Source organism: Melanotaenia boesemani, chromosome 9 (genome assembly GCF_017639745.1).
Source record: "Melanotaenia boesemani isolate fMelBoe1 chromosome 9, fMelBoe1.pri, whole genome shotgun sequence".
Classification (NCBI taxonomy): domain Eukaryota; kingdom Metazoa; phylum Chordata; class Actinopteri; order Atheriniformes; family Melanotaeniidae; genus Melanotaenia; species Melanotaenia boesemani.
The window spans coordinates 33,583,559-33,611,298 of NC_055690.1; the positions used below are offsets into that span (position 1 = coordinate 33,583,559).

The following is a 27,740-nucleotide window of genomic DNA, read 5'->3' on the forward strand; positions in this document are numbered from 1 at the left end:
GGTTTGCAGGAATATTACATTTAATCCATGTTGACATGTCTTCACATACCTGAAGCCAGAACCTGCAAACAGGTGTGCAGGACCCCAAGGCATGGAAGTACTTGTCAGTTGTGTTATTAGTGCAGTGTTAGCAAATATTTGATTGTGACAGACCCATCCTGAACATCTTTTATCCTGTATAATGAATTCTATGAAGAATTTTGAATTGTATTAGTTGCATGTTTGAATTCTTAATCATTTTAAAGGTGTTTAAACATATATGTGACCATTCATCTTTATTAATCCTTGAAAAAAGTCATTTGTTTCATCAATAGGAATACCCCTTCAAAGTACCTACAGATTGTACATGCCATGCTACCTGCTCTATAAAGACATCTGGACACTCTTTGGTTTAAATACTCACGAGAAGGCATGGGCTACACCATGATACACAACATAGAAGATATAAACTTAAAAGTAACATAAAATGCAAAGAAAAAACAGAAACAATAGCAATAAAATGATAAAACAATAAAACAAAAAAAAATAAAAACAAGAAACAAGAAAATCCACGAAAAGACGAGAAGCGGCAGTTCAAAACAAAGACTAATAATTGTTGAAGTACAGTTGTGTAAACACACATAAAGCCTAGCATATGCTGTTCTTTGGTAGAATTCCACTTTCTTTCAGCACCGTATTAACAGCTGGTACAAGGGGTGCGCTGTAACTCAGTAGTCGGCCATCATAAATCAGCTGGTCTGGTGTCAGCCCTACTGTTGACTGGACTCTAAACAGACAGAAGGCAGAGACACAGCAGTTAGAGTTGTGATGCAATGTGACAGAAAATTATTTAAAGCTACTTTACAGCTATCATGTTTCTTTTGAGAGGTATCAACACACCTTGTGTGGTACAGCCGTGCTATGTTCCTATCAACCACAGTACAGATGCCCTCTGGGCTTAGCACTCTGTGAACGGTCGGGGTGAACACAGCTCGGGGACTGACGATGAACTTGTAGTTGTCAAACCAACTCTGAGGACTGGCGGGCTCCTGGTACAGATGAGCCAGGATGTTCACCCCGGGTATGTTTTCCCAGCAGCCTTGTGGAGGCAGTGTTTGTGGGGCAGGAGGAGGCAGTGAGATGTGTTTGGGAAACGCGTTATTCTCAAACTTGTAACACTTGTCGAGGCCGTACTTTGTCTCTAGAAGTGGTAACAGCTCCAACCAGCTGGTGAGAGAAAGGTTTGGAGAGATAAAGCTTTTTAAAATAGCAATATGAAATTTTCCAACATTAAAACTGTGTTTCTGACTTGTTTGATTGACGAGTGACATTTATTATGTACATTCCTGCAGCTGTCATTGCACAGCAGTGTCCCAAGGCTGAGAAATGACACGTCTGGTGTTGTGCCGAAAAAAGCAACCCTGCTGTGAAAAGCACCCCTTTGTGAGAAGCGTAGTTGAAAGCACTTGCCTGTGGACGGCATGTAGATGTGCATACTGCTCATAATCACTACACTTTGTCCTTATCAAGCGCTGTGCTTGCATAATGACAAGAAAGATCTTGAATCTTATGGACACGAAGTTTTCTGCTTTTGTTGAGTGTGTAACAAACTTTAAGAACTCAACAACAGCAACCATTACCAGCCTGTTTAAATATTGTCCTTTTTGCAGGCTGTTGGGTGGGTGTGATAATTTTGTGCATGCGTATGTGTTAGGACTGACAGTCAAACGTTTGATCACCAATGTAATAGTAAAACTCACTGCAGTGATTTATTTTACATAGATCCTCTGATCTTTGCATTTTCAATAAAGCTTATTAAGAAATAGGCACAAATAAATAAACTAAACAAAATTACTTTAACAACAACTTTTAATAACAATATTACTGTTACAGATACAGATTTGATTAATAAAATTAAATAGACAAGTGTCTATGAAGTTTGCTGTGGCGAGTGTCAGAAGTGGTACCATCATGCATGTGTAAAGACACGTCTAGTGGATGAAGAGTATTCGAGCCATGCATGCAAGTAATGTTGGCCGTTGTTTCATGAAAGAGCAAGTTTTTATTTGCCTGGAAGTGCCAGCTTCCTGTGGACACCAGAGTTTTTGCTGGACCCACGTTAGTTTGGGTGTTTTGTGATCAAATCGGCCAATCAGGTAAATATAGTTTTAATGTGTTTTAGTTTTTATATTGTGGTTGTATTTGTAATGTATTTTGTCAGGTTGGGTTTAAAAATTGATTATTCAGTTTGAGTTTATTTAGATTAAATAAATCCAACATCGATTCAGAAAACTTGGAGATTGATTTTTTTTATATGTCCTCTTTTCCGGTAATGTGACCCAACTTTCACGTGACTTTTGAGGCTCTGTGAGACCTTAGCATTTACATAACCAATTTCCTGTGTTGCCTCCCTCCAAAATCAGCATTTCTAGCCAAGAAAATGTCAAATTAATATGTTTTTTTCAATAGTCTGGATTACATTCACCTGTAAAGTATTCAGCGTATTACGGCTGACATTAGCAGCTAAAGCTAAGACCGCAGGCTCTCATATTAGCAGCTAATGCAAAAATCGCAGGTGCCGCCACGTTACACAACAGGAAGGTTTTAAAATGGATCCAATATTCTTTGTAGGTTTTATTAACATCAGTGTGTTATCTGTTATCTGAACATTAGAATATTAGATTGACTCAACTGAATAAAACTGTTTCATCAGGACAAAACAGTTTAACTTTTGTGTGTGTGTGTGTGTGTGTGTGTGTGTGTGTGTGTGTCTTTTTTTTTTTTACATCACAGTATTTCTGTGAATTTGGGAAAATACCGTATTATGTTTTATATTATGATATTTCAGAAATCCATTTAGATGTGTCACATGAGATTGTTAAAGTAATGTGATTACTACCAGATAATTGATTTTGATTGTAAAGGCAGTCAGTGTTTTATACAAATGAGAACCTGAGAACGTCTTTAATATTCAAGAAAAATAAGTGGTTTTACAATTAGCTGAATGAATTGATATTGAATCAAAGCCCTCAGCAGGGACGGGTCTGAGAGGCACTGGGCTGCGTATAATGGGTGACTGGGCGTGTGAATTCAACGCTGCAGGTATATTGTTTTAATGTTTTAGAGATTAAGTTTAAATGTTCTTTTGGTTATGGTAATTTTGTGTTTTGTTTTGTTACAGTTGTCGTGCGTTGCCACCTGCTGTGCTTTTAGAGATTATTTGTAGGTTTTTTGTGTTTTGGTTAGTCCACGTCCAAGTCCTCATTGTTTTCTTTGATGCAGTTGTACGAGCGGATTAAACCATGCAGTGGACATGCATCAAGATCACTTATTGTTTTTGGTTTATGTTTTAATGTGTGATTTGTAAAGAAGAGAAAGGACTATGGTAGAAAATCACCAGGTTACCACCAGGTGGTATATTAATATTAAACTTAAAAAAAGAAATACTTTTTGTTTGTAAGAGGGAGGGGAGGGAGGGGTGGGAACCCAATGGGAAGAAGCAGTACAGGTAATGGATGGATAGATGCTCTATTAGGCCCGAGCACCAAAGGCAGTGCTAAGGCTTATTGAAACAACTCTGTTTTTTCCGTCTTCTTCTTCTTATTATTCTTCTCAATACTCAAATGCATTTTTGGGGACCTGACCATGCTCAAAAACTCACAAAATTTTGCGTACCCCCGGTACACATGTTCTAAATCGTCAGGCAAACAATAAATCCTCTCAGCCATTTTGGGTCAAAGTCGCCATCTTGGCATTTCACTCTTGCTTAAAATCTATCTCCTCCTAGAGATTTCATCGTACTATCATCAAAATTACTCAGGACATTCAGAAAGCATTTGTCTTTAAATTATTAAAAAAATTACAAAACATGAAAAACAAAATTGAAATAACTTCCACATAAAACAACGTATCTGAACCAAAATAGCCACATACGATGCCAGTCCCATCCTGAAGACATCTACATGTCAATAATCAGATTATGAATTGGCCACGCCCCCTGGCGACAGGAAGTCATGGTTTTAACAATAGAGTTTGATAATATTGAGTCCAGTAACTTCCTTTTAATTGACATTATTTAAGCTCCCGTGTCCGTCTGCAATGCTAAATGCATTTACTTATTGGAAAATAAGTTACAAATTACTGTGCTTTTGCTCTGTTTGTCTTTTACTAGGATAACTTTTTGACCAGTTGACAGTTTTTTAAACTAAAATACAGCTGTACACAAACTGTTCGAACAGCAAACAAAGTAGGTAAATACAGACAAATGTAAAATGTGGAACATTTAGCAGCAGAGGGACATTAGGAGAAGAGACACTGAGAGGAAAAAAATGTAACTTAAGGAAAGTAAAGTTTGTCAAAAAAGTGTTTGAAAGTTTTTCTCGTCTGTCTACATTGGAATACATGTATAGTCGACATGTTCTGTCGGACATCAGCAAAGACAAGATTTGCAACGTTTTGGACTACGAAACAACAGCGATGCTAAGGGAGCTTGGACTGCTCTGTAAGCTTGGAATCACACTGGACTTGTCTGCCACTCCTCCCCCAAAAAGGAGGTGTGTGAGGAAGCAGAAGAGGGGAAAGCATGGAGGTATCCGGGCTAGGCTAGCGGCTAATCCAACTCGCCCAGCCACACCATCTATCCTTCAGGCAAATGTACGATCATTGAACAATAAAATGGACCATATACAACTGTTGAGGTCAGCGAATCGGACAGTGTGTGCTTGTTTTCACTGAAACATGGCTGAACAACAACATTCTCGACTCCGCTATACAGTTGGAGCAGCTAAAATGCTACCGAGCGGACAGGGCCCTCGTAAACGGAGGAAAGACCAGTGGCAGCGAGGTCTGTGTTTACATCCATGATGCGTGGTGCCGTGACGCTATAATGTTAAGCCGACACTGTTCATCACTGGTGGAGTTTGTGATCATAAGGTGCTGTCCTTTCTATCTGCCCATGAAGTTTACTGTGAACTTACTAGTTGCAGTTTACATCCTTCCCACCAACAACAACAATAGGAGTGCAGCACTTAATGAACTGTACCAAGCCATCAGTAAACAACAGACAGCACACCCAGACGGCTTCACCATCCTTGCTGGAGATTTTAATCATGCTGATCTCAAGACGGTCCCTTCAAAATTTCACCAGCATGTTCATTTCCCCACAAGGAGAGACAATATTTTGGACCTGGTCTACACGTCACACAAAGGGGCATACAAAGCACCCCCTTCCCCCACATCAGATTCTCTGATCACTTTCCTGTTATGCTAATGCCAGCATACAGACAGAGAGTGAAAGTCACCAAACCAGTTCAGAAGCAGGTAAAAGTGTGGCCAGAGGGGCCTCCTCTGCTTTTCAAGACTGCTTTGACAACAGACTGGGAAATGTTTAAGCAGGCAGCCACTTACAACAACCATATAGACATTGAGGAGTACACAGACACTGTGATCTCCTACATCACCAAGTGCATCAGTGATGTGACCCACACAAAGAGCATCATCACACGGGCTAACCGGAAGCCATGGCCGACAGGGGATGTCCACAGGCTGCTGAAAGCCAGAAACAACACCTTCAGAGCCAGGGATGAATCTGGCCTGAGAACAGCAAGAGCCAACCTTTCCCCAGGCATCAGGAAAGCAAAACAGGAGTACACACACAAGATAACCTCCCACTTCAAAGACAGCAGAGACACACAGAGCCTATGGCACGGCATCCAGGCCTTCGTGGACTGCAAGCCTGCGCAACAGAACTGCTAGGGCAACACTTCTCTGCTCAACAACTTGAACAGCTTCTTTGCACACTTTGAAGCACAAAACAACACATGCCCACAGAAAACCCCACCCCCTCCACACGACCAGACTCAATGCCTGTCTGCCACCAGTGTGAAGAGGACACTCTCCACCATCAACACCCGGAAGGCAGCAGGTCCAGACAACATCCCTGGGCTAAACAACCCACAGAGGATGCATCCTGCTCTGCCCTCCACCCAGCCCTCACCCACCTGGACAAGAAAGACTCACATGTGAGATTGCTGTTCAAAGACGTTAGTTCTGCATTCAACATCATAATACCACAACAACTCATCTACAAACTGAACAAACTAGGCCTCAGTACCTCCCGCTGCAACTGGTTGCTGGCCTTCCTCAGTCAGAGATCACAAGCAGTATGTGTCAGCAACAACACCTCAAGATGCATCACACTGAGCACAGGGGCTCCCAAAGGCTGTGTGCTCAGTCCCCTGTTCTTCACCCTGCTGACACACAACTGCAAAACAACCTACAGCACAAATCACCTGGTGAAGTTTGTGGACAACACAACTCTGCTGGGTCTCATCACCAAGGGAGACGTGACTCACTACAGGAAAAATGTTGATCTTCTGACCACGTGGTGCAGAGACAACAACCTCTTCCTGAACGTCAGCAAGACCAAGGAGATTTGTTGTCAACTTCCACAGCGGCAACATCCAACACCCACCACTGGCCATCAATGGTGCTGCTGTGGAGAGAGTGAGCAGCACCAAATTCCTCTGGGTTCACATCAGTGAAAACCTCTCCTGGACTGCCAATACTGCATCACTGGTGAGGAAAGCAAAGTGGCGCCTCTACTTCTTGCGCAAACTCAAGCCATCACCCACTCTGGTGAACCACTTACCTCCCTGAGGATTTATACATCACCCGTCTCACCCGGAACGCGCACAATTTTAGCGATGCAAGCCACCCTGCATACAACCTGTTCAGCCTCCTGCCCTCTGGTAGGTGGTATAGGAGTCTCCGTTCCCATACCACCAGACTCACTAATAGCTTCTTCCACCAGGCAATTAGGATGCTCTCTCCCCTCTCTACCCTTGCTTGCTGGTACATGCTGTCAACCTTGTGTGACTATTTTACAGTTTAATAATGCAGTATATTTGTGGCCCCGGAAGCTGGTTCCCTTACAGTCACCACTCTCCTGGACTCTGGCTCCCTACGACGATTGCCTCCAGCTCTGAGGCCACCACTGCCCGACGCCTCTAAACATCTAATCCATCAATGGCAAAAACCTCACCCAGCGTGTCCTCCATCTTCAAACTCCACCTTTATCGTTTACCCCTGATTTCCACCGGGTGCATGCGCAGCACTTTACAGCTGCACCACGGTGTCCACTACTATTCGTGGCCATTTTAGTCAATGGTTTTGTTTCCACTGGGTGTACCGCAGTAGCGTCAGAAGCGTCCCAGAAGAACATTGTGGGACAGAGATTTCTGAGAGACACCAAAGTATAAGACATTACAGTAATCCAGCCATGTTGTTATGAAAGCATGAATTACTGTTTCAAAACGCTGCTTTGAAAGAATGTGCTTGGCCTTTGCCAGTTGCCTCAGCTGGAAAAGCTAAATTTCACCACTACACTGATCTGCCTGCCTAGGTTAAAATCGCTGTCCACTTTTACTCCCAAATTTGTGACATCAGATTTACAATACTGTGCCAGAGGACCCAAGTCAACAGGAGAGGACCCACTGGCACCAACACTAAAAACCATAACTTCCATCTTCTTTTCATTAAAATGAAAAAAATTTAAGGCCATCCAGACTTTGACTTCATTAAGATAGAGTAAAAGTTTCTAGGGAATAAGAGTCCTTGCATTTAAAGGGGACATAGACCTGACTATTATCAGCATACAGATGTATGTTATTGGGAAGCACAACTGTGCTTTACAAAGCACTGAATGGTTTACATCAGGGTTAAAAACTTTTCTATTTGGTGCCTATTTTAAAAACAGCTGTTAATTCCCCACTCTGGAACGTTATTATTTGTATTTTATCTATTTTATTTTAGCTTTTATTTCTTTTTCTTTCCCTTCTGTTTTTATTTTTTAAAATGGTTTTTAAAGCACTTGTTATTGCTTCTTCCAAGCGGCTGTAATGCTTTTGTTTTACGTAAAGCCCTTTGAATTGACTTTGAATTACATGAAATCTGCTAAACAAATAAATTGGTCTTGCCTTGCCTTGAATGAAGTACGAGTTGATGAGATTTAGAAATCATTGACTTGGTTATTATTTACATTTTACACAGCATTCTGACTTTTGTGGAATTGTGTTTCTAAAAACTCAACAAGAGACTTCATGAACAAAGATCTACCTGTTGACTGATTGAGGCAGAATGAGCTCATCAATGTCCTGCATGGCCACATATTTGGACCGGTACATGTATCTGTAAAGGCAGTCAGTGAGAGCAGGCATCTGGCCGAAGTAGTGAAGTTCACCAGGACCGCGTTCAGGAGACGAGCTGCGAGACACTTTAATAAACCTGGATAGAGACCAAGGAATCACTTCCAGTAAACCTGAGGAGACAAAGCCAAGTGGTTTTAGATTGTTTACATATCAATCAGTAATTAAATGTAAATATACAAAATTTCTTCCAATAAAGACTTCAGATAAAAAAAAATATAATTTCCGTCCCATTTTTTCTTGGGTTAGCCTTGAGAGTTAAAAAGCTCATTCTAAGCATGGGTGGCTGCACTTTAAACTGAAACTAAGAGCATTTCACTCCTTTTATTTCATGGAAATCCTCCCCTTTCACAACTCATTGTGGTCTGCAGTGTTAATGTCAGTGTTTCCATGAAAAAACACAGTCAGAATATCAGCAGGAAGTAGATACTGGACCTTTGTGTGTGTAGTAGTCCAGTATAAGCTGCGTCTCAGCGCTGCAGTTGGTCTTATAGACGACCACCTTGTTGACTCCCAGTAACTGAAACATTTCTAAACTCTGTACCAGCTGCAACACAACACATATATTCTTATCACAAACTTAATCAAAATATGATCATTCATCTGCAAGACCGTCTTCAAAATTTGGTTTCCTCATTTTCATGGTTGTACGGTGGAAAGTAACAGGGCATGGTCCTTTAGGTTTTCTTCTTTTCTCCATCCTGGTCAATATACTTAAAAACATCTCATTCAGTTAGTTTATTTTTTATAATCATAAATAAGAAAATGTGAGGTGGTCTTACCTGAAGCACGTTGGTGAAATCATACATGGTGGAGAGACAGACAGTGAAGTTATAAGGAAAGGAATCACTCTTGGGATTTTGGTTTTGAATTTTCAGAAAATCAAGTTTATCTAAAAGACCAGACAAAGACAGATTTTGGAAATCATATTTACTTAACTGTGTGTTTTAAAACAGAAAAGAGACATTAAATTCCACAGCTATGCAAAAATATTCTATATTTATATATATTTTATATACACAGCCTTCCATTGGATTATTACTGAATGGATGATGATGTTTCAGCTGCTGTTAAAGTTATTTAACTCTAACTGATGCAGTGAGCAGCTTCTTATTTCTTAAATAAGTGCGAAGACGCATTTCGTGGTCGTGGAAAAGATGTTAATCTCTTTCAGAAGGGTCAGATTGTTGCCATCAAGCAAAGCAAGAATCTGAGGAGGTTTCTGAAAATACTACAACTAGGAACTGTCTAAGAACTGTCCAACATAAACTGGAAGGATGGTGGGGAACCATCATCTCCCAGGAGAAATGTGGTTGGAAAACTATCTTGAATGAAGGTGATCGGTGATGAATTAAATGGTGAAATAAAATTGTGCTGTGATCTTGGGTTGCTGCAGCTGGTCAGGTGTAGGTTCAGTAATGTTATGTGTCCAAAGAATGAGGTTTAGCTGACTACCTGAATATACTGAATGAGCAAGTTAGTCATCTTCCCTGATGGAACGGCCATATTCCAAGATGACAATGCCAGGATTCATGGGACAAAAATGGTTAAAGAATGGTTCAGGGAACATGAGATATAACTTTGACCCATGGCTTGGCCACCACGGAGTCCAGACCTGAACCCCATTGTGAATCTTTGGGATGTGCTGAAGAAGGCTTTGTACAGTAATCTGGATAGAAATAAATGATGTGGCCTTGCAGAAGCTTGTAGAAATGACACCAAAGAGAATTAATGCCATAAACAAAGCTGAAGGTGGTCCAACAAAATATTAGTGTAACTTTTTTTTGGTTGGGCAGTTTAATTAATAAGAATGTATCTTCCACATTATGCTGGTTTCACCTGAAACTGTAATGTAGCAATAAAAATATAACATGAAAATCCATCATCTTGTCATAGATAAATCACCAAGAAACAGTAAATTTACAATTCATGCAGGTGTTGCTAAGATATTTCATCCTGAAACAAAGACCCAACCCTGACTCCTCTTTTTGTCTCAGCCAGTTGGCCCCTCTGTTTTGTAGAGATAAGGCAGCTTTTTCTTTTTGAAGATCAGAAATTAGTAGTTATTGGAGCCATTCAAATGGCCCAAATGTCCCAATTAGGGTCAAAGACTCTTAGATACCTAAAAGACATGGAGCACCATACTTCTGTAAAACAGAGGGGTATGGCCAAGAGGAGGTACAGTATTAGGTTTGATTCAAAATGGTGGTTTAACCATGTGACACATTCCATTGTCAATACTTAATGTCACCTGCAAACCTTCTCTGTGGTTCTAGTACCTTCATCTTTGGGTACAACAGTGGTCACAGCTATATGAGATGGTGTCTGGCAGCCCAAAGGGAGGGGACACATGATGTCGGCGGTCCCGTAGGGAAAGCCAAAGTGATCATTGTTGATGTGGCTGACACCCTCAGAGATGTTCCGCAGCCCCTGGCAGAGTAAGATGCAGATATAGGTTACTGCTTGGCTCCGCAGCACCACTGAAATCACACGAACCTGGAACAAGAAGAAGAATTTTACTTTTAGTACATGGATAATAATAAACCCTTTTCTTAATTTATGCATACCTTACTAGCAAATGCAAATAACTGTTTCCAGAGTGCAGAAAGCGTGGCTGTTAGGTGAACTATGTTTAGCATCATTCTTTACAGAGGAAATTAATGTGATGCTGGACAGATGTTGGACAAGTTTTCACCAGTTTCCTGTGAACAAACGTCAGCGAGCAGCCTGGATTCGTGCTATCTGCTGTACAAACTGGAAGGCAATGCCCTGATACCTGGTATGCAATGCACACTTTGATGTCATCAGACGACCAAAGACGAGGACAAATGCTTGTCTTTGGACATGAAGGTGAAGTCGAGAGACAGTGACTCGAGTAGAAGACAGCAGTGTGTCCATCACTGTGAAATGATCAAGGTATGTACTGGCACCAACCATGTTTACTGCATTTCAGTGAAAACGATACTGACCCACTTCTTCAGTTCATGGATTAAATCTACAGTTGAATGAATTGGCAATCATTAGTTATGTTTACACGGACAAATCCAAATTAAATCCATCTGATCAGATTCTAGCTGACATGTTTACATGGACACTGGATAAAATATCCTATCAGTTGTGTTTTTAATTGATGGAAAGATTTAATACAATCGTAATGTGAGATTGGCCATGGCTACCTGGTGTTTTTTAATTTGGAATCATTTATTCACAATTTAAAAATTTAGAATTTACCACTTAAGTCACTTAAGTGACTGTTTAGTTTAGCACTAAAAAAATCTAAACTACAGTTGCTTTAAACGGCTTCTTGGGCAGATCAGTATAACTTTGGCCATCTCCAATAATTCAGTTTTCCACAGGGTCTTTAGATCCACGTCTTTTTAAGACATTTTACCTAAGTTTAACTTTTAAAGATGATTCATACTGAAAAAAACTGGATTCAAAAAGCCTCCTTTGCCTTCCAGTTGTAGTTGTGTGCAGGCATGCGTAACTTTGTCAAGAGATATTTGGAATGAGTTAAAGATACCCAACAATACAGATGAAACCTGAGTTATTGCCCAGAGAAGTTAGTGGATTGTAAACATTTCTTCAGTGATGTAGAATTTAAAGAAGCTGACATCATTCTGCAAAGCCCTACATTAACTCCTGTACCAAAGGTCACTAATTGGTGGACCACGCCGGGACTTCAAACCAAAGCAGGAAGTTATGATTTACAATCTGGTGGAGCATTTCTTTTTTTACAGGTGCAGGTTTTGTAGTTTAGTGGATGAGGAAACACAGACCATGTAGCTTTGGAGCTAAGTCACCCATGTGATACCACTCAGCTAATCGGGTCTATGCACCCCATCCGATACAACTGCTAGGTCTCTTAAATATATATTACACTTAAAAAATAAAGTCTGAATTTTTTATATTATGATCTTCTAGACCCATTCCTTCAAAAGGACCTCCTTAAATCTTAGTTGAAAACCCATCGTATACAAACATGGTAAAAAGTATTGCTTACACCAAGCTAAAATCAAGTAAAAACATTTGCTATTTAGTTTAATGCCAGCTCATCCTCTTCAGAAGTTGAATGAACATCTACAGGTGAACTTCCTCTTATTAAGCCCACATTTGTTTTCTAATGATGCGTTTTACTCGAAATTGTTCATGCATGTGGTTTACAAAGAAGAAGTAAACACATCAGACATGTAGACGTGAATGATGTGCACCAACAGACTAAGTTGTAGGTTTGCTTCTGGCCCAATCAGGACCATTATTTGAATTTATACCAGACCTTAACAGAAAATTACGGAAGCGTGGAGCTGTCACCCAAATAAAAAAAAAAATCGGACCTTATCACGTTATAACGTGATACTTTATTGTAATAACGTGAAACGTATCACGTTATAACGTGATAAGTTTATTGTAAAAACGTGAAACGTATCACGTTATAACGTGATAAGTTTATTGTAAAAACGTGAAACCTATCACGTTATAACGTGATAAGTTTATTATAAGAACATAGCCTGTACTGAATGCAGATGTTGTTACGACCTGTATTGGAGCAAAATACATTTTATGGAAAATATTCTCATCAAGCAGAAACTTTTCAGTTCTTTTTGACAATGATTAATTGTTCTACTCTGATTTAATGTTGTACAGAAATGTGGGACAGTTATGAGAAACACGTAGGTCACCTGCCTGCGCACAGTGAGACGGTGTGTGTGTGTGTCTGAATTACCACAGAGCAGGCATTCCCAACTTGGGACCTCTTGAGCCAGTGTCCTGCAGGTTTTCAGTATGGTTTATTATTTCCAGAGAAATTCCTAATTTACTACATGGGGATTAAGTTTTACTTCATTGGAGAGATTTGATGAAGCTTGGAGGACACTTGTTGACGTTGCACCCTTTAAGTAGACAGGACCACGTCTTTGTGTCGGCAACTTATTTCTCCCAGTCCCAGCGGTGCATAAAACCTTTATAATTTTCATTTTTATTGTCGGGAGACAACATATTATTAACTGAAAGCAGCGCACACACTCTATTGCCACTCAGACACATGCACGCACCGTCTCACTGCGTGCAGGCAGGTGACGCACCGTGTTGCTTATAACGGTCTTGTGTGCAATAATAAACCAGGTGTAAACCAGCCTCTTAACGACCCATTATTTGAGTCAGGTGTGCTGCAGTATGGACATACTGAAAACCTGCAGGACACTGGCTCAAGAGGTCCCAGCTTTGGGAAGCCTGCTCTGTGGCAATTCAGACACACACACGCACCATCTCACTGTGCGCAGGCAGGTGACCTACGTGTTTCTCATAACTGTCCCACAGTTCTGTACAACATTAAACCAGAGTAGAACAATTAATCATTGTCAAAAAGAACTGAAAAGTTTCTGCTTGATGAGTATATTTTCCATAAAATGTATTTTGCTCCAATATAGGTCGTAACAACATCTGCATACAGTACAGGCTATGTTCTTATAATAAACTTATCACGTTATAACGTGATACGTTTTACGTTTTTACAATAAACTTATCACGTTATAACGTGATAAGGTCCGATTTTTTTTTATTTGGGTGACAGCTCCACGCTTCCGTAGAAATTAAAGTGAAGTGTTGTCTTACAGATTTTGTTGTGCGTTAACTGCATGTTTAGTGATCCTGGAGGGAGTTCTGGGAGTAAAACTCTTCACTGACCTCTTTTTCTTCAGTGCGGTGCTCCAGATAAGCTGATATAAGCAGTGTTTTTGTCTGATTGACTGTCACGAAAGAGGGAGCTTGTCCCAGAGAAGCTGCATCAGAGAAACAATGTTCAATAAACTAAGCTGGAGTTTTACTGCCTTAAAAAAGTTTGCAAGCTTCAAAATTTATTTTGCACACACTGAAAAAAAGTTTAGGTTGACTGCAACAGTCAGTACTTCAACTTCAACTAAATTTACATAATTTATCAGATATAAGATCAAGCCAAAGTGCTTTAAGAAGAAAACAAAATAAAGAACATGAAACATTTGAAAATGAGTACCAGAAGCATCCAGTAGCTTATCCATGTGAACCGAATCATTTTTCTGGGGTGTAGATAGTAGAAGTGTGACTTCTGGTGACGTCCAGCACTTTAAGCTCTCCTGCAATGCCCTGGAAAATACAAAACAAATTACTTCACAAATTACAATAAATTCTATTTTAGCTTTTTACATCATCATGTTCTAGAAAGCAGGTGGAGATGATCTGAGTTTTGTGACATGGTGCATTATCCTGCTGGAAGTAGCATCAGAAGATGCTCCACTGTGGTCATAAAGGGATGGACATGGTCAGCAACAGAACTCAGGTTGGCTGTGCTGGTTAAACCAGACCACGTTGGTACTAAGGCGCCCAAATTGTGCCAAGAAAATATCCCCCACCATTACACCAGCAGCAGCCTGAATCATTGATCCAAGGCAGGATGGATCCATGTTTTCCATGTTGAAATGGAGATTCATCAGACCAGCAACGTTTCTCCATCTTCTATTGTCCAGTGTTGGTGATTCTGTGAATTGTAGCTTCTGTTTCCAGTTCTTAGCTAACAGGAGTGGCCTTAAATAACCCTAAGCCTTAAATCCCCTTTCTTCCTCATTCTGATGCTCAGTTTGAACTTCAGCAAGTCATCTTCACCACGTCTACATGACTACCTGCTGCCATGTGATTGGCTGAGTAGAGATTTGTGTTAAAAAGCAGTTGAACAGGTGAACCTGATAAAGTAGATAGTGAGTGTACCCACACAGTCTGTGATGAGTGACAGGGTGTCTCTTCATGGAAAACATATTTAGCATTCATTCTGAAACTGTAAAATGTGTCTGTACTTTGCCCTTGGTCAGTAGTGACAACTTACTGGAGCTAAAAAATTAGATAATTAGATGTTGGGATTCATTGGTTTCCATATGACAATGATCTGTTCCACTCACTTGTACATCCAGAGCAGGAATGTGGCAGAAAGGATGAGGATGGCAATATTGATGTACTGTCTCAGCATCTTCATTGTAGACCACCGGGGGTGATTGCTGCCTTAGTGCAAAGAAATAACCAGTCAGAGCTGCTGTTGTGGTTCTGCAAAAGATTTGTCTAGAAAACAGAAGTAAATGAGTTATTTTCATTTTCTCTCAGCTCCAGCAGTTCACATCCTTTCAGAGTGTTACAATAAAATGTCTCACATTAAAGAAATAAAGAAACAACCCTCTCCTAAATGGCAGAATCAATGCACTTAATAGAAGAGATTGAATGTGTTCACAGTGGATTTTCAACAAAGGTTGTGGTTTTCTGTCTGTACTTAGAACTGTTCTTGTATTATATTCAAGTATTTCATATATATATATAATTTAACCAGCATTGCCAATTCAGAACCACTTCTTATTTATAAATTACAACATTTTAATCCTACTCAGTGTGTGAGAAATCTGGATGTTCTTTTGACTCTGAGCTGGATTTTACTACACACATCAGAAATATAACAAGAACTGGATTTTAACATCTTAAAAACATCACCAGTATCCGCCCATTTCTCTCTCTTGCCAGCACAGAGGTTCTGATGCATGCTTTTATTTCTAGTAGATTTGATTACTGTAATGCCCTGCTCTCAGGTCTTTCCAAAAAGTCCATTTCAAACCTACAGCTATCTCAGAACTCGGCAGCACATGTTCTGACGAGGACCAGAAGATGGGAACACATAACACCAGTTTTAAAATCACTGCATTGGCTCCCCGTGCATTTCAGGATTGATTTTAAGGTTCTTTTGTAGTTTATAAATGTCTAAATGGTCGTGGCCCTCTTATTTATCAGACCTTTTTTTAAATTATGAACCATTGCGGACCCTGAGGTCCTCTGGTACCGGCCTTTTAGTTGTTCCAAGGGTGAGGACCAAGACATACGGCGAGGCCTCTTTCCATTATTGTGGCCCTCATCTGTGGAACAGTCTGCCAGAGAACCTCAGGGCTGTAGAGACTGTTGATGTTTTTAAAAAGAGGCTTAAGACCTTTTTAGCTTAGCTTTTAACAAAGTTTTATTTGATCTTATTTTATTTTACATAATTTTATTTCAAGTTAATTTATTTTCATTTAACTTAACCAAATTATTTATCTCCGCCCTGAGCCGCCAGCTTACCGTGGTGGAGGAGTTTGCGTGTTCTGATGATCCTAGTGGCTATGTTTTCTGGGGCTTTTTGCCCCTGGTAGGGTCACCCATGGCAAACAGGTGTCTAGGGGAGGGACCAGATGAAGTGTGGCTTAAAGAACCCCTATGATGACAACAAAACCACGGACCCAGGTTTCCATTGCCCAGACTGGGGTCACCGGGGTCGTTCTCTGGAGCCAGGCCTAGAGGTGGGGCATGGGGCGAGTGCTTGGTGGCCAGGCCTTTGCCCATGGGGCCCGGTTGGGCTCAGCCCAAAACTTTGAAGTATTTGTTTGCGGAGACCGTGGCAGTCTGATCCTCAGCTGCAGAAGCTACCTCTAAGGACGTCAACTCTCTGGCGGGGAAGGAGCCTGAGTTGGTGCGTGAGGTTGAGCAGTTCCGGCTAGATATAGTTGGTTTCACCTCGACATCAGGTGAGGATTACAAAGAATGGACAAAATAACTGCAGAACAATTCTGCAGTTTGATGGAAATAAGTATTTCTTTTTTTAATTGAAGGTTTATTGGTGTTGGTGTTAGGAAGAATTTTCCTAACATGTTCATCCTTTGAGCCGGATCTCAATCCCTCTAGACCCAGTGGAGAACTGCCAAGCAGCTGAACACTGTGCACAGCCAGGTGTGGGACCTGTTAAAGACCTCTACCTCGACGTAAGGCAACTAGGGAGCCAGAAGACAGGGGTTCTGACTCTAGTTGTCAGGACAGAGACAAGAATCTGCTTTCAACAAGGAAGATGACAGGAGCAGCTGAATATAAATTGTGTGATGAAAATAAGGTTGTCACTGTGAAGAAGATCTTAAAATTGGGAAACCTGATCTAGTGGGTTTGAAAAGATAACGTCTGAACCAGAGTGAGTAGGTTCTAAAAGAAAGCTGAATTACGTTAAACAAAGAGAGAGATAAACTGCACATTGAATAGAAAAAACAGAAGGTGCACTATCAAAAAAAAAGTTAACAAAATAGTAAAGTATAAATAAAGCAAAGTAAAATAAAATAAAAATTGAGAAAAACTAAAATAAAATAGAAAATATAATTAAAAAAGGGAAAGAAGGTGTATTAAAAACTGAGATAAATAGTGTTCATGATTAAATTTCTGTGGCTGTATTAAAAGAAAGTGGCGTATGTAAGGTCTGGCCACAAGGGGTGATATTGCCACATTTGTGTTAGTTTGGCCAGCAGAGATGTTTGTTTGTCAAATATTGCTTTATGTAGACGACATTCTGTTGGCCTCATGACAGAGACAGTTGCTGAACAGATTCTGTAGCAATACTTGTTTTTTTTTACAGTTTGACTTTTCCAAAACAAGATAGCATTCTTGTCACTCTCCAGACACTTGTCATGTATGGCAATGCTGGTATGAAAACCCCATTTCAGTATAGAGAGATGCACACACTTAAATCCAGCTGCATTATTACCAACATCTGATAACAGAACACCCATGACTACTTTACCAAGAGCACACAGAGTACTTTACCCAGACCAGATTTACTGGACACTGAAATTTAAAAAAAAATATATCTAACTAGTTTGTACATGGCTCTTCTAAGAAAAATCATGAGGGCAAAATGGCTACAGATTATGCAGTGGTTGATTCCAGTCATACCCGAAAAGCAGATCCCTTTCAAAAACATTATTCTGCCCACGCAGAGGAAATTATAGTTTGATTTTTTAATTTTATTTATTTATTTTTTTAACCCTGTCCTGTCCAGCATCCTAACATACAGAACGGTGTCTGTGTGCCATATTTTGCTTGACAGATTTGCTCTACCAGGGTAAACATGTTATATACATGGCTGTCCTTGATATTTTTATTATTTTTATTGTAGTCTTATTTCCTTTAGTTTTTATATGTCCGTGCCGAACCTGACAGGGAGATTGAGAAAGAGGGAAAAAAATGGAGAAAAGGACAGGATAAAAATGTGTAAATAACAGCTGTCTAGGCTGCCTAAAACACACCACAAAAAACAATATAAACTACCACAGTACTACATGATACATAAAGAAAAATAGGATAATGATGATATGAAAAAGTACAGTAGTCATCAAACGTACCTGCAGAGAAATGTACCAACACACAAACATCAGCAACATCTAGTCAGAAGCGGATGGAGAGACGAGCACGTCTGTGAGTATGCACGTGTGAATGTGCATGTGTGGCCATGCAACAAGGAAGAAATGTATACTTGCAAGGGGGCCGTGATCATGCCGCACCCGGAAGCATTAGCGGGGGATGGCGGGAGCCCAAGGCCCCAAAGGCCCAGCAGGTCTACAGAGCACCAAGCCCAGGACGGCCAAAGCAGACAGAGCAGTGGTCCACTCAGACCAGAGCAGAGGGGCCCCCAGACCGGAGCCCCACACATTCCACGTGATAAATCTAAGTATGGCCATGCTAGTGATGTGACGTTCATGAACGAATCGGTTCTTTTGAACGACTCTTTTAAATGAATGATGGGAACCATTTCACAGCTGTGAGCCGTTCATTTGTGAGCCATTCTTTTTATATACAAATTTTTGACACTGCCTTCATCAAATCAAATCAAACTTTATTTATAAAGTGCTTTTCATGCCATAGGCAACAACTAGTTCTTTACATGATTAAAAACATAAGAATAAAAACACTGAATGAAATCTTTCACACAGTCACACACACACACACGCCAATTCCCCCCCACCCCCCTTCCAGCTAAAAATGACTGAATGACAAAATAAATTAATAAATAGGTAAATCAGAAGTAGTACAGTTGAGTAAAATTAAAATAAAATAAATAACATTTGTGACATCATAGAAGTCTGACGTAAAACACGCTCCATTCATGTTGAGCATCTGTGGGCAGAGAGTATTGTTTGGAAACAAATACCGTGAGTTTTATCCAAAACATTGACTAGAATTTGCACTGACTGCAGGTTTATCCTTTTTTATCTATATTTTTCCTATATTTTTTTAATCTTGTATAGCAGATTTTATATAGGTACATATTTTGATTGTTTGTCATTCTTATATATTGTGAAATTTTGTAAGATATTGTGAGAACGAGCCAGTTTTTTGAATGGCTCTTTGAAAGGAACGGGTCCTCAAGATCCAGCTCCCTTCAAAGACCCATAAATCCCATCTCTAGGTCATGCTTGTGGTGAAAAGGTGAGTGTTGGATGCTTCTTGTTAATATAAATGTGTATGTATGTATGTGTGTGTAAGTGTATGAATATGTATGCGTAATGTTGTGTGCCTGTGTTGAATGTTACTAAATGTTCTTGAATTATTAAATGTGAGTGTTGGGTTATATATGCAGGTATTACTAAATGTACTGTGCAGCTTAGCATTAGTGTTATGTGGTTTTGTGAAGTGGCAGCTAGAAAAAAATAAAACAAAAAAGAGTGCAAAGAGAGAGAAAAAGAAGAATAAAGTGGGAGGAAAATGACCAAAAAAGGGGGGAAGTGGGTTAAAAAAAGAAAATTAACCCATAAAAAATAAGTCCATTTTTGTGAACATTATAGACTGGCAGTATTATTGTCTAATGTGAACAAACATTAAACTCTGTGACTTAATCCCAGTGAGTCTGATTAGCATTTATATCACCTGTGCAAAGTGTGCAGCGTGTGGATTATCTGAGGTCAGTAGAGCCAGGGAGTGGTGTTATGGTCACGATGTAGCTGTCCATTGACATAAAGTTTGTCCGCCGAGAAGACAGCACAGGCTCCTCCGTCCAGGAATTTTTTCCTAAAGGGAAACAAGATCTTGAACTAGGTTATCTCTTATGCTACGAGCCTGTAGATCTAGGACTAATTCTTTCATTTTTTTATTCTCCACTTATATTCGGCTTACTCCTTCGGTAAGGCTTTTCACCGAGTCTCTGAGGGCGTTGTTCTCCGTAGCAAGAGCTTCCACCTGCTTTTGGCTTTTATATCTCCTTATGCTGGAGCGCGCACTCATTGCATCTAGCGTTAGTGTCTTCACTGTGCTGCATTTCACCATATAAATTTAACTTAAAATAAACAGCTCGCTTGTTGCTCAAATTATTGTTTGAGGGTTGTTGTTCTGCCAGCGAGGTTCTGCTAAGTTTGACTTAGCTTTTAGCGTGATATATTTTTCGTGTTTTTTTTTTTTTTTTTTTTAGTTTCGCGGTGCAATATCAATTTTAAAGTTTTAAAGACTTGACAACACCCACATAAAACACCAAAACAATTGCTGTATATTATAGTATTATATATCATTAATTGTTATATTATATTGTTTCCTGCCATCACATAATTTGTTCTATAGATACCTTATATCAAACATAATTACTGCAGTTAATATGAGTAAGTTGGGTCTTTATTTACAAAAGTTATCCAGGGGACACAGATTCTGGCATAATGAGAATGTCAGGCGGATCTCAGGAAGAGCCGGACACAAACGCAGGTAACACTGAAGTCAAGCTTTAATAAAGCTTCAAAGTTAACAGAAGATGCTTAGAATGCAAACGTAAAGCAGAATAACACACACAGCAGTAGTCCAGCACTGGGGCTTTTGTAGGGAGAAGACCAGGTGTACACTGATGATGATTGTGATTCACGGCAGGTGTGTCCAAGATGTCCGAAGCTGAGGGATTGTGGGTATTGTAGTGTTGTGGCCAGTGATCAGAACTCAGGTGAAGAGGAGCGCACCCGTGAGGAGGGTGCAAGCATGACAGAGAAGCACTGGCTGCCAGAATCTGTGCCCCCTGTATAACTTTTGTAAATAAAGACCAAACTTCCTTATATTTATTGTCATAAGTATGAATTATCTGAGTAATCTACAAATTAAAAAAGTAATGTTAGGGTATCATATAAGCTATAGGGGACACAGGTTCTAGCAGACTGAAAAGGCTGCCTCCAACTTTAGTGAAGAAAGTCTCAATTTCTTATTTTCTGAAGTACTAAACTATGATCAGGTGTGCAAAACACCTTGTATTGTAACACAGACTGAGCTTAAAAGAGAGAGGACAAAGACTGTATGCACAGAATGATGGTGGAACTTCAGCTACTGGTACCTTAAAAAATACTAAAATTGCAAAAGCTTTCTGGTACTAAGTATTAATCAACTCATGACGGACATAGTGACATAATAATGTTGTTAAGTGATTGTGGAAACTGTGATTGTGGAGGGAAACGTGGGTGATCTGAATTGTTTTAAATATAGAGCTACAGTAATATCGACCCACCCGCGACCCGATCTCAGATAAAATAGATGGATGGACAGAAAGCTAAATAGTAGCTGCAGATGAAAAAATTGAAGCAAGTATTGGGCTAAACGCTATAAGAAACTTGGTAAAACCTTGCTGACACAACAACCATCAAATAATGATTTAAGGAACCTGAACACTGTTTTTTATGTTATTATTATTTTTTACGTGCTGAAATCCATAATAGCGAAGACGTTTAAACGCTACGGAAGGGGTGCACACTCCCACGTCAGAGGATACAATTTCTTTCGGGGATAACTGCCTTGTCACGACACCCAGCATCGAGACTGGATAGCTTCTAGTCAATGGAGATTAAGATATCTGTCGTATCGCTGCCGGTTGGAGAAACTTGGCTAGTCGCTTCAGGGGAATCCGCCGGGCGAACCCTTCTGGAGCCTGTTTTGGAGGCCGATGCCGCAGAGTTGTTGGACTTTCCCATTACGATCCGCTGGAAGCTTTCTTCGATGAAATCCTTTGGGCTGGTGAGATCTTCTTCGCTGTGATCCAGAGTGACCGGGTTGGTGTGGTTTGGAATATCGACACTTTTTATATTATTATTATTATTATTATCCATCCATCCATCCATTCTCTTCCGCTTATCCGGAGTCGGGTCGCGGGGGCAGCTGCCTAAGCAGGGAAACCCAGACTTCCCTCTCCCCGGCCACATTCAACAGCTCATCCGAAGGGATCCCGAGGCGTTCCCAGGCCAGCCGAGAGATGTAGTCTGCCCAGCGTGTCCTGGGTCTGCCCCGGGGCCTCCTTCCGGTGGGACGTGCCCGGAACACCTCACCAGGGAGGCGTCCAGGAGGCATCCTAACCAGATGCCCGAGCCACCTCATCTGGCTCCTCTCGATGTGGAGGAGAAGCGGCTCTACTCTGAGCCCCTCCCGGATCACCGAGCTTCTCACCCTATCTCTTAGGGAGAGCCCGGCCACCCTGCGGAGGAAACTAATTTCGGCCGCTTGTATTTGAGATCTCGTTCTTTCGGTCATTACCCACAGCTCATGACCATAGGTGAGGGTAGGAACGTAGATCGATCGGTAAATCAAGAGCTTTGCCTTTTGGCTCAGCTCTCTCTTCACCACGACAGGCCGATGCAGAACCCGCATCACTGCGGACGCCGCACCGATCCGCCTGTCGATCTCTCGCTCCATCCTTCCCTCACTCGTGAACAAGACCCCGAGATATGTAAACTCCTCCACCTGGGGCAGGACCCCATCGCAGACCCGGAGAGAGCACTCCACCCTTTTCCGGCTGAGGACCATGGTCTCGGATTTGGAGGTGCTAATTCTCATCCCAGCCGCTTCACACTCGCCTCACACTGCAAGCTGAAGATCACGTCCCGATGAAGCCAACAGAACCACGTCATCCGCAAAGAGCAGAGACCCAATCCTGAGGCCACCGAACCGGATCCCCTCCACACCTCGGCTGCGCCTAGAAATTCTGTCCATAAAAGTTATGAACAGAATCGGTGACAAAGGACAGCCTTGGCGGAGTCCAACCCGCACTGGAAACGATTCTGATTTACTGCCGGCAATGCGGACCAAGCTCTGACACCGGTCGTACAGGGACCGGACAGCTCTTACAAGCGAGTCCGGCACTCCATACTCCCGGAATACCCCCCACAGGAGTCCCCGGGGAACACGGTCAAATGCCTTCTCCAAATCCACAAAACACATGTAGATTGGTTGGGCAAACTCCCACGCCCCCTCAAAGACCCCAAAGAGGGTGGAGAGCTGGTCCACTGTTCCACAACCGGGACGAAAACCACACTGCTCCTCCTCAATTCGAGGTTCGACTATCTGACGGACCCTCCTCTGCAGCACCCCTGAATAGACCTTACCGGGGAGGCTGAGGAGTGTGATCCCCCTGTAGTTGGAGAACACCCTCCGGTCCCCCTTTTTGAAGAGGGGGACCACCACCCCAGTCTGCCAGTCCAGGGGGACTGTCCCCGATGTCCACGCGATGCTGCAGAGGCGTGTCAACCAAGACAGCCCTACGGCATCCAGAGCCTTAAGGAACTCTGGGCAGACCTCATCCACCCCCGGGGCCTTGCCACCAAGGAGATTTTTAACCACCTCAGTGACCTCAGCCCCAGAGATAGGCGAGCCAGCACCAGCTACCCCAGATTCTGCTTCCTCATCAGAAAACGTGTTGGTGGGATTGAGGAGGTCTTCGAAGGATTCCCTCCACCGCCTCACAACGTCTCGAGTCGAGGACAGCAGCCCCCCATCCCCACTGTACACAGTGTTGACGGAGCACTGCTTTCCCCTCCTGAGCCGCCGGATGGTGGACCAGAATCTCCTCGAAGCCGTCCGGAAGTCATTCTCCATGGCCTCTCCAAACTCCTCCCACGCCCGAGCTTTTGCCTTAGCGACCGCCGAAGTCGCGCTCCGCTTAGCCCGCCGATACCCATCAGCTGCCTCTGGAGTCCCACAGGCCAAAAAGGCCCGATAGGACTCCTTCTTCAGCTTGACGGCATCCCTTACTGCCGGTGTCCACCAACGAGTTCGGGGGTTACCGCCACGACAGGCACCGACGACCCTACGGCCACAGCTGCGGCTGGCCGCCTCGACAATAGAGGCACGGAACACAGCCCATTCAGACTCAATGTCCCCCGCCTCACCCTGGACTTGGTTGAAGCTCTGCCGGAGATGGGAGTTGAAACTTTTTCTGACGGGGACTCTGCCAGACGTTCCCAGCAGACCCTCACAACAGGCTTGGGCCTGCCAGGCCTGACCGGCATCCTCCCCCACCATCTGAGCCAACTCACCACCAGGTGGTGATCAGTTGACAGCTCCGCCCCTCTCTTCACCCGAGTGTCCAGGACATGCGGCCGCAAGTCCGACGACACGACTACAAATTTGATCATCTAACTGCGGCCTAGAGTGTCCTGGTGCCAAGTGCACATGTGGACACTCTTATGTCTGAACAAGGTGTTTGTTATGGACAATCCATGACGAGCACAGAAGTCCAACAACAAAACACCACTCGGATTCAGATCAGGGGGGCCGTTCCTCCCAATCACGCCCCTCCAGGTCTCGCTGTCATTGCCCACGTGAGCATTGAAGTCCCCCAGCAGAACGAGGGAGTCCCCAGAAGGAGTGCTCTCCAACACCCCCCCCAAGGACTCCAAAAAGGGTGGGTACTCTGAACTGCTATTTGGTGCATAGGCACAAACAACAGTCAGGACCCGTCCCCCTACCCGAAGGCGGAGGGAGGCTACCCTTTCGTCCACCGGGGTAAACCCCAACGTACAGGCGCCAAGTTGGGGGGCAATGAGCAGACCTACACCTGCTCGGCGCCTCTCACCGGGAGCAACTCCAGAATGGAAGAGGGTCCAGCCCCTCTCGAGGGCAGTTGTTCCAGAGCCCAAGCTATGCGTCGAGGTGAGTCCAACTATATCTAGCCGGAACCGCTCAACCTCGCGCTCCAGCTCAGGCTCCTTACCCGCCAGAGAGGTGACATTCCACGTCCCTAGAGCTAGCTTTTGCAGCCGAGGATCAGACCGCCAGGGTCCCTGCCTCTGGCAGCTGCCCAACTCACAATGCACCCGACCCCTATGGCCCCTCCCGTAGGTGGTGAGCCCACGGGAGGAGAGGCCCATGTCTCCCTTTTGGGCTGAGCCCAACCGGGCCCCATGGGCAAAGGCCCGGCCACCAGGCGCTCGCCTCCGTGCCCCACCTCCAGGCCTGGCTCCAGAGGGGGGCCCCGGTGACCCACGTCCGGGCAAGGGAAACCTTGGTCCTTGTTTTTTCATCATCATAAGGGTTCTGTGAGCCACACTTCGTCTGGTCCCTCCCCTAGACACCTGTTTGCCATGGGTGACCCTACCAGGGGCATACGCCCTCGACAACATAGCTGCTAGGATCGTCAGGACACACAAACTCCTCCACCACGATAAGGTGGTGGCTCATGGAGGAGTATTATTATTATTATTATTATAATTATTATTAATTTTTCTCTGTTAGCTTGGGGCGGTTTGTTTTCGGTAGCGCGCCATGTTGATCCTACCAAGTCTTGCCTTCTCAGCCTTCGCAGCCTCTCCGAAATTATAGTTTTAACTGAGGCCTGTAAATTATCTAAATAACAAGCAGTGACTATCTATACTCACAGCCTCCCCCCACTACTCATGTTTTTGATCAGCAGTAATATTATAGGGGAATGATAACATCAAAGGCAAGCCAGTCTGAAATGCAAAACTCAAGTACAACCAGGAAAACCAGTACAACCTCACATTGTTGTGTCTCCACCAGAACCAGTCTGAAATGCAAAACTCATGCAAAAGAAAACCTATGACAAGCAATACAACTTGCTATTTGTATATGTGCCGCTTATACAAATACCAACGACTACATTTCGTTAGGAAATGCCAGAGCTGCAAAGGCAGCTGCACAAAAGCAAACCCCTTTGTTGCTCTCAGACAAAACAATTGATCTACTAACGTTGAAGGACATGCAGCAAGCATCTCCAAGCACTGAAAAGAAACTGTTGAAAAATATTACCTAATCATAATAGACCCTTACTCAACATGGGTAGAAACCTTTCCAGTGTCCCATCCAGACGCTCTAACAGTAGTAAAGATATTGTGAAGAGAAATAATCACAATATATGGCACCCCAAGTAAAATCTACAGCCATAATGAAACTCAATTTGGAAATGATGTTATTTCTAAAAAGAACAAAACAAAAAACAAACAGACCAAAGACTGCAAATAGATTTAAAACATCACTGTGCATCAAAGGGCAGGACTCAAAAACAGACTCAGGAAAACTATGAAGGAGACAGGAAAAAAAAAAACTGGATATCTTGTTTAGACTTGTTTAAACTACACATGCATGTAACACCAAACTCTAAATAGGCCTGACTCCATTTGAAATCATGTATGGACGAAGATAGGCTACCTCGGTTTGAAATGCTCTCATCAGAAGATCAATGTGAACAAGATTTAGTAGATTTCATGATTAAAATGTTAAAGACAAAGTAAGTCCTTAATGCTAATAGAATACCAGATGCCTCCCTACCTTCACAGGACACCAGTGATCTCACTGAAGTTGGTGACGGAACCCTAATCAAGAATATAAAAAGAAAGAATTGGACCACAACCAGGTGGGAAGGACCTTTCCAGTAATTGCATCCCACACTAACCACTGTCAAAAAAGCTGAAATGACATCCTTGATACCTTCGTTCATCTGTCAGATAGTGAAAAGCAAACAACTTTATTTTAGTTTCGGGATCAGGTTTTGACAAGACTGGCATCAAAAGGGAGGCGGGGCCAATAAGGACAACTTGTCCTAAACTCAGTGAAGAAATCAACAGTACTACCGGTCCCTTAGAAAAGACATAATAATAGATTAGAAATGAAGTGGTTACTAGTTTGTTTGTTTGTTTTTTAGATCCTCATTAGCTGCTGTCATTTCACAGCAGCTACTCTTCCTCCTCTCCACAAAATCATTAACTCAATACATCCATTAAATGAAATACATAACATACACCTCACAACCACACAAACATCAAACACAAAGACACTTGCTCATTGTACAAAAATAACATCTATAACACAGAAAGCTAACAACGGCATTGTAACTACATTTCCTCTCCAAACTAAGGAATTACATTATCTCACCACTCTTAAAACAATGTAAAAAACAAGTCAGTAGTTCACTTCTAAACTGACAATATTATTCCTGCCAAGCAATGTTGTAGAAAACTTTACCAAGAGTCTGGAATGAGTAAAAGTATATAAGGTTTATTACAGGAGAAGTATTGAATACAGAATTACTTGCAAGTAATGAGAGTGGTTGTCCTGACTGGCATGAAGTCAAGACTCTGGGGAGGCAAGAGGAAAAACAAGTTCTACATTTCTGTAGAACATTCAGTGTAAACACAATTTATAAATGAATATAGTAAAGGAAGTAATTATAGTTGTGATTGTAATATTATATAGAGAGCATAATAAGTCAAATTTCTTCCACATAAGCATCCTTTATACTGAAAATACTGAATAACACCATGAAAAAATTCTTTTCCTGCTCTTCCACAGAACATTTTCACTTAAGCATTAAAAAGAAGAAAAGCATAAAAATTAAATGTTATAATTTGTTTATGTACAAAACACCCCTGAAATTTCTTCACTTGTTGCTTTAAGCTGTAGCTAAAAAAACACTCCACACCAGAGCACCAGGCCAAATGCAGGCGCTACTGTGCAAACATTTAT

At 42.1% G+C, this 27,740-nt stretch overlaps 1 protein-coding gene across 4 annotated transcripts; it reads right to left on the reverse strand.

Annotated features, from left to right (window-relative positions):
• Positions 1–26,651, reverse strand: LOC121646232. Of its 4 annotated transcripts, none has more exons than XM_041995134.1 (10): positions 26,547–26,651; positions 15,107–15,202; positions 14,191–14,300; positions 13,866–13,960; positions 10,463–10,679; positions 8,966–9,075; positions 8,619–8,730; positions 8,095–8,296; positions 880–1,206; positions 1–766 (listed from the first exon to the last, which is right to left on the reverse strand). In XM_041995134.1, exons 2-10 carry the CDS (start codon positions 15,178–15,180, stop codon positions 628–630), a joined length of 1,386 nt encoding a protein of 461 aa, XP_041851068.1. In that variant the 5' UTR covers positions 15,181–15,202; positions 26,547–26,651; the 3' UTR covers positions 1–627. The 4 variants fall into 4 exon arrangements, with proteins under 4 accessions (XP_041851068.1, XP_041851065.1, XP_041851067.1 ...); XM_041995131.1 differs by having other exon boundaries at positions 15,107–15,263; XM_041995133.1 differs by lacking the exon at positions 26,547–26,651 and adding an exon at positions 19,899–19,971 and having other exon boundaries at positions 15,107–15,206.
• Positions 26,652–27,740: the final 1,089 nt, after the last annotated feature.

Coding starts and splice junctions, on each gene's coding strand:
- LOC121646232 (XM_041995134.1), bottom strand. CDS start 15,180: ATGAAGATGCTGAGACAGTACATCAATATTGCCATCCTCATCCTTTCT. Junction 14,301..15,106: donor TTCCTGCTCTGGATGTACAA/GTGAGTGGAACA, acceptor TGTATTTTCCAG/GGCATTGCAGGAGAGCTTAA. Junction 8,297..8,618: donor GGACTACTACACACACAAAG/GTCCAGTATCTA, acceptor TTGTCTCCTCAG/GTTTACTGGAAGTGATTCCT.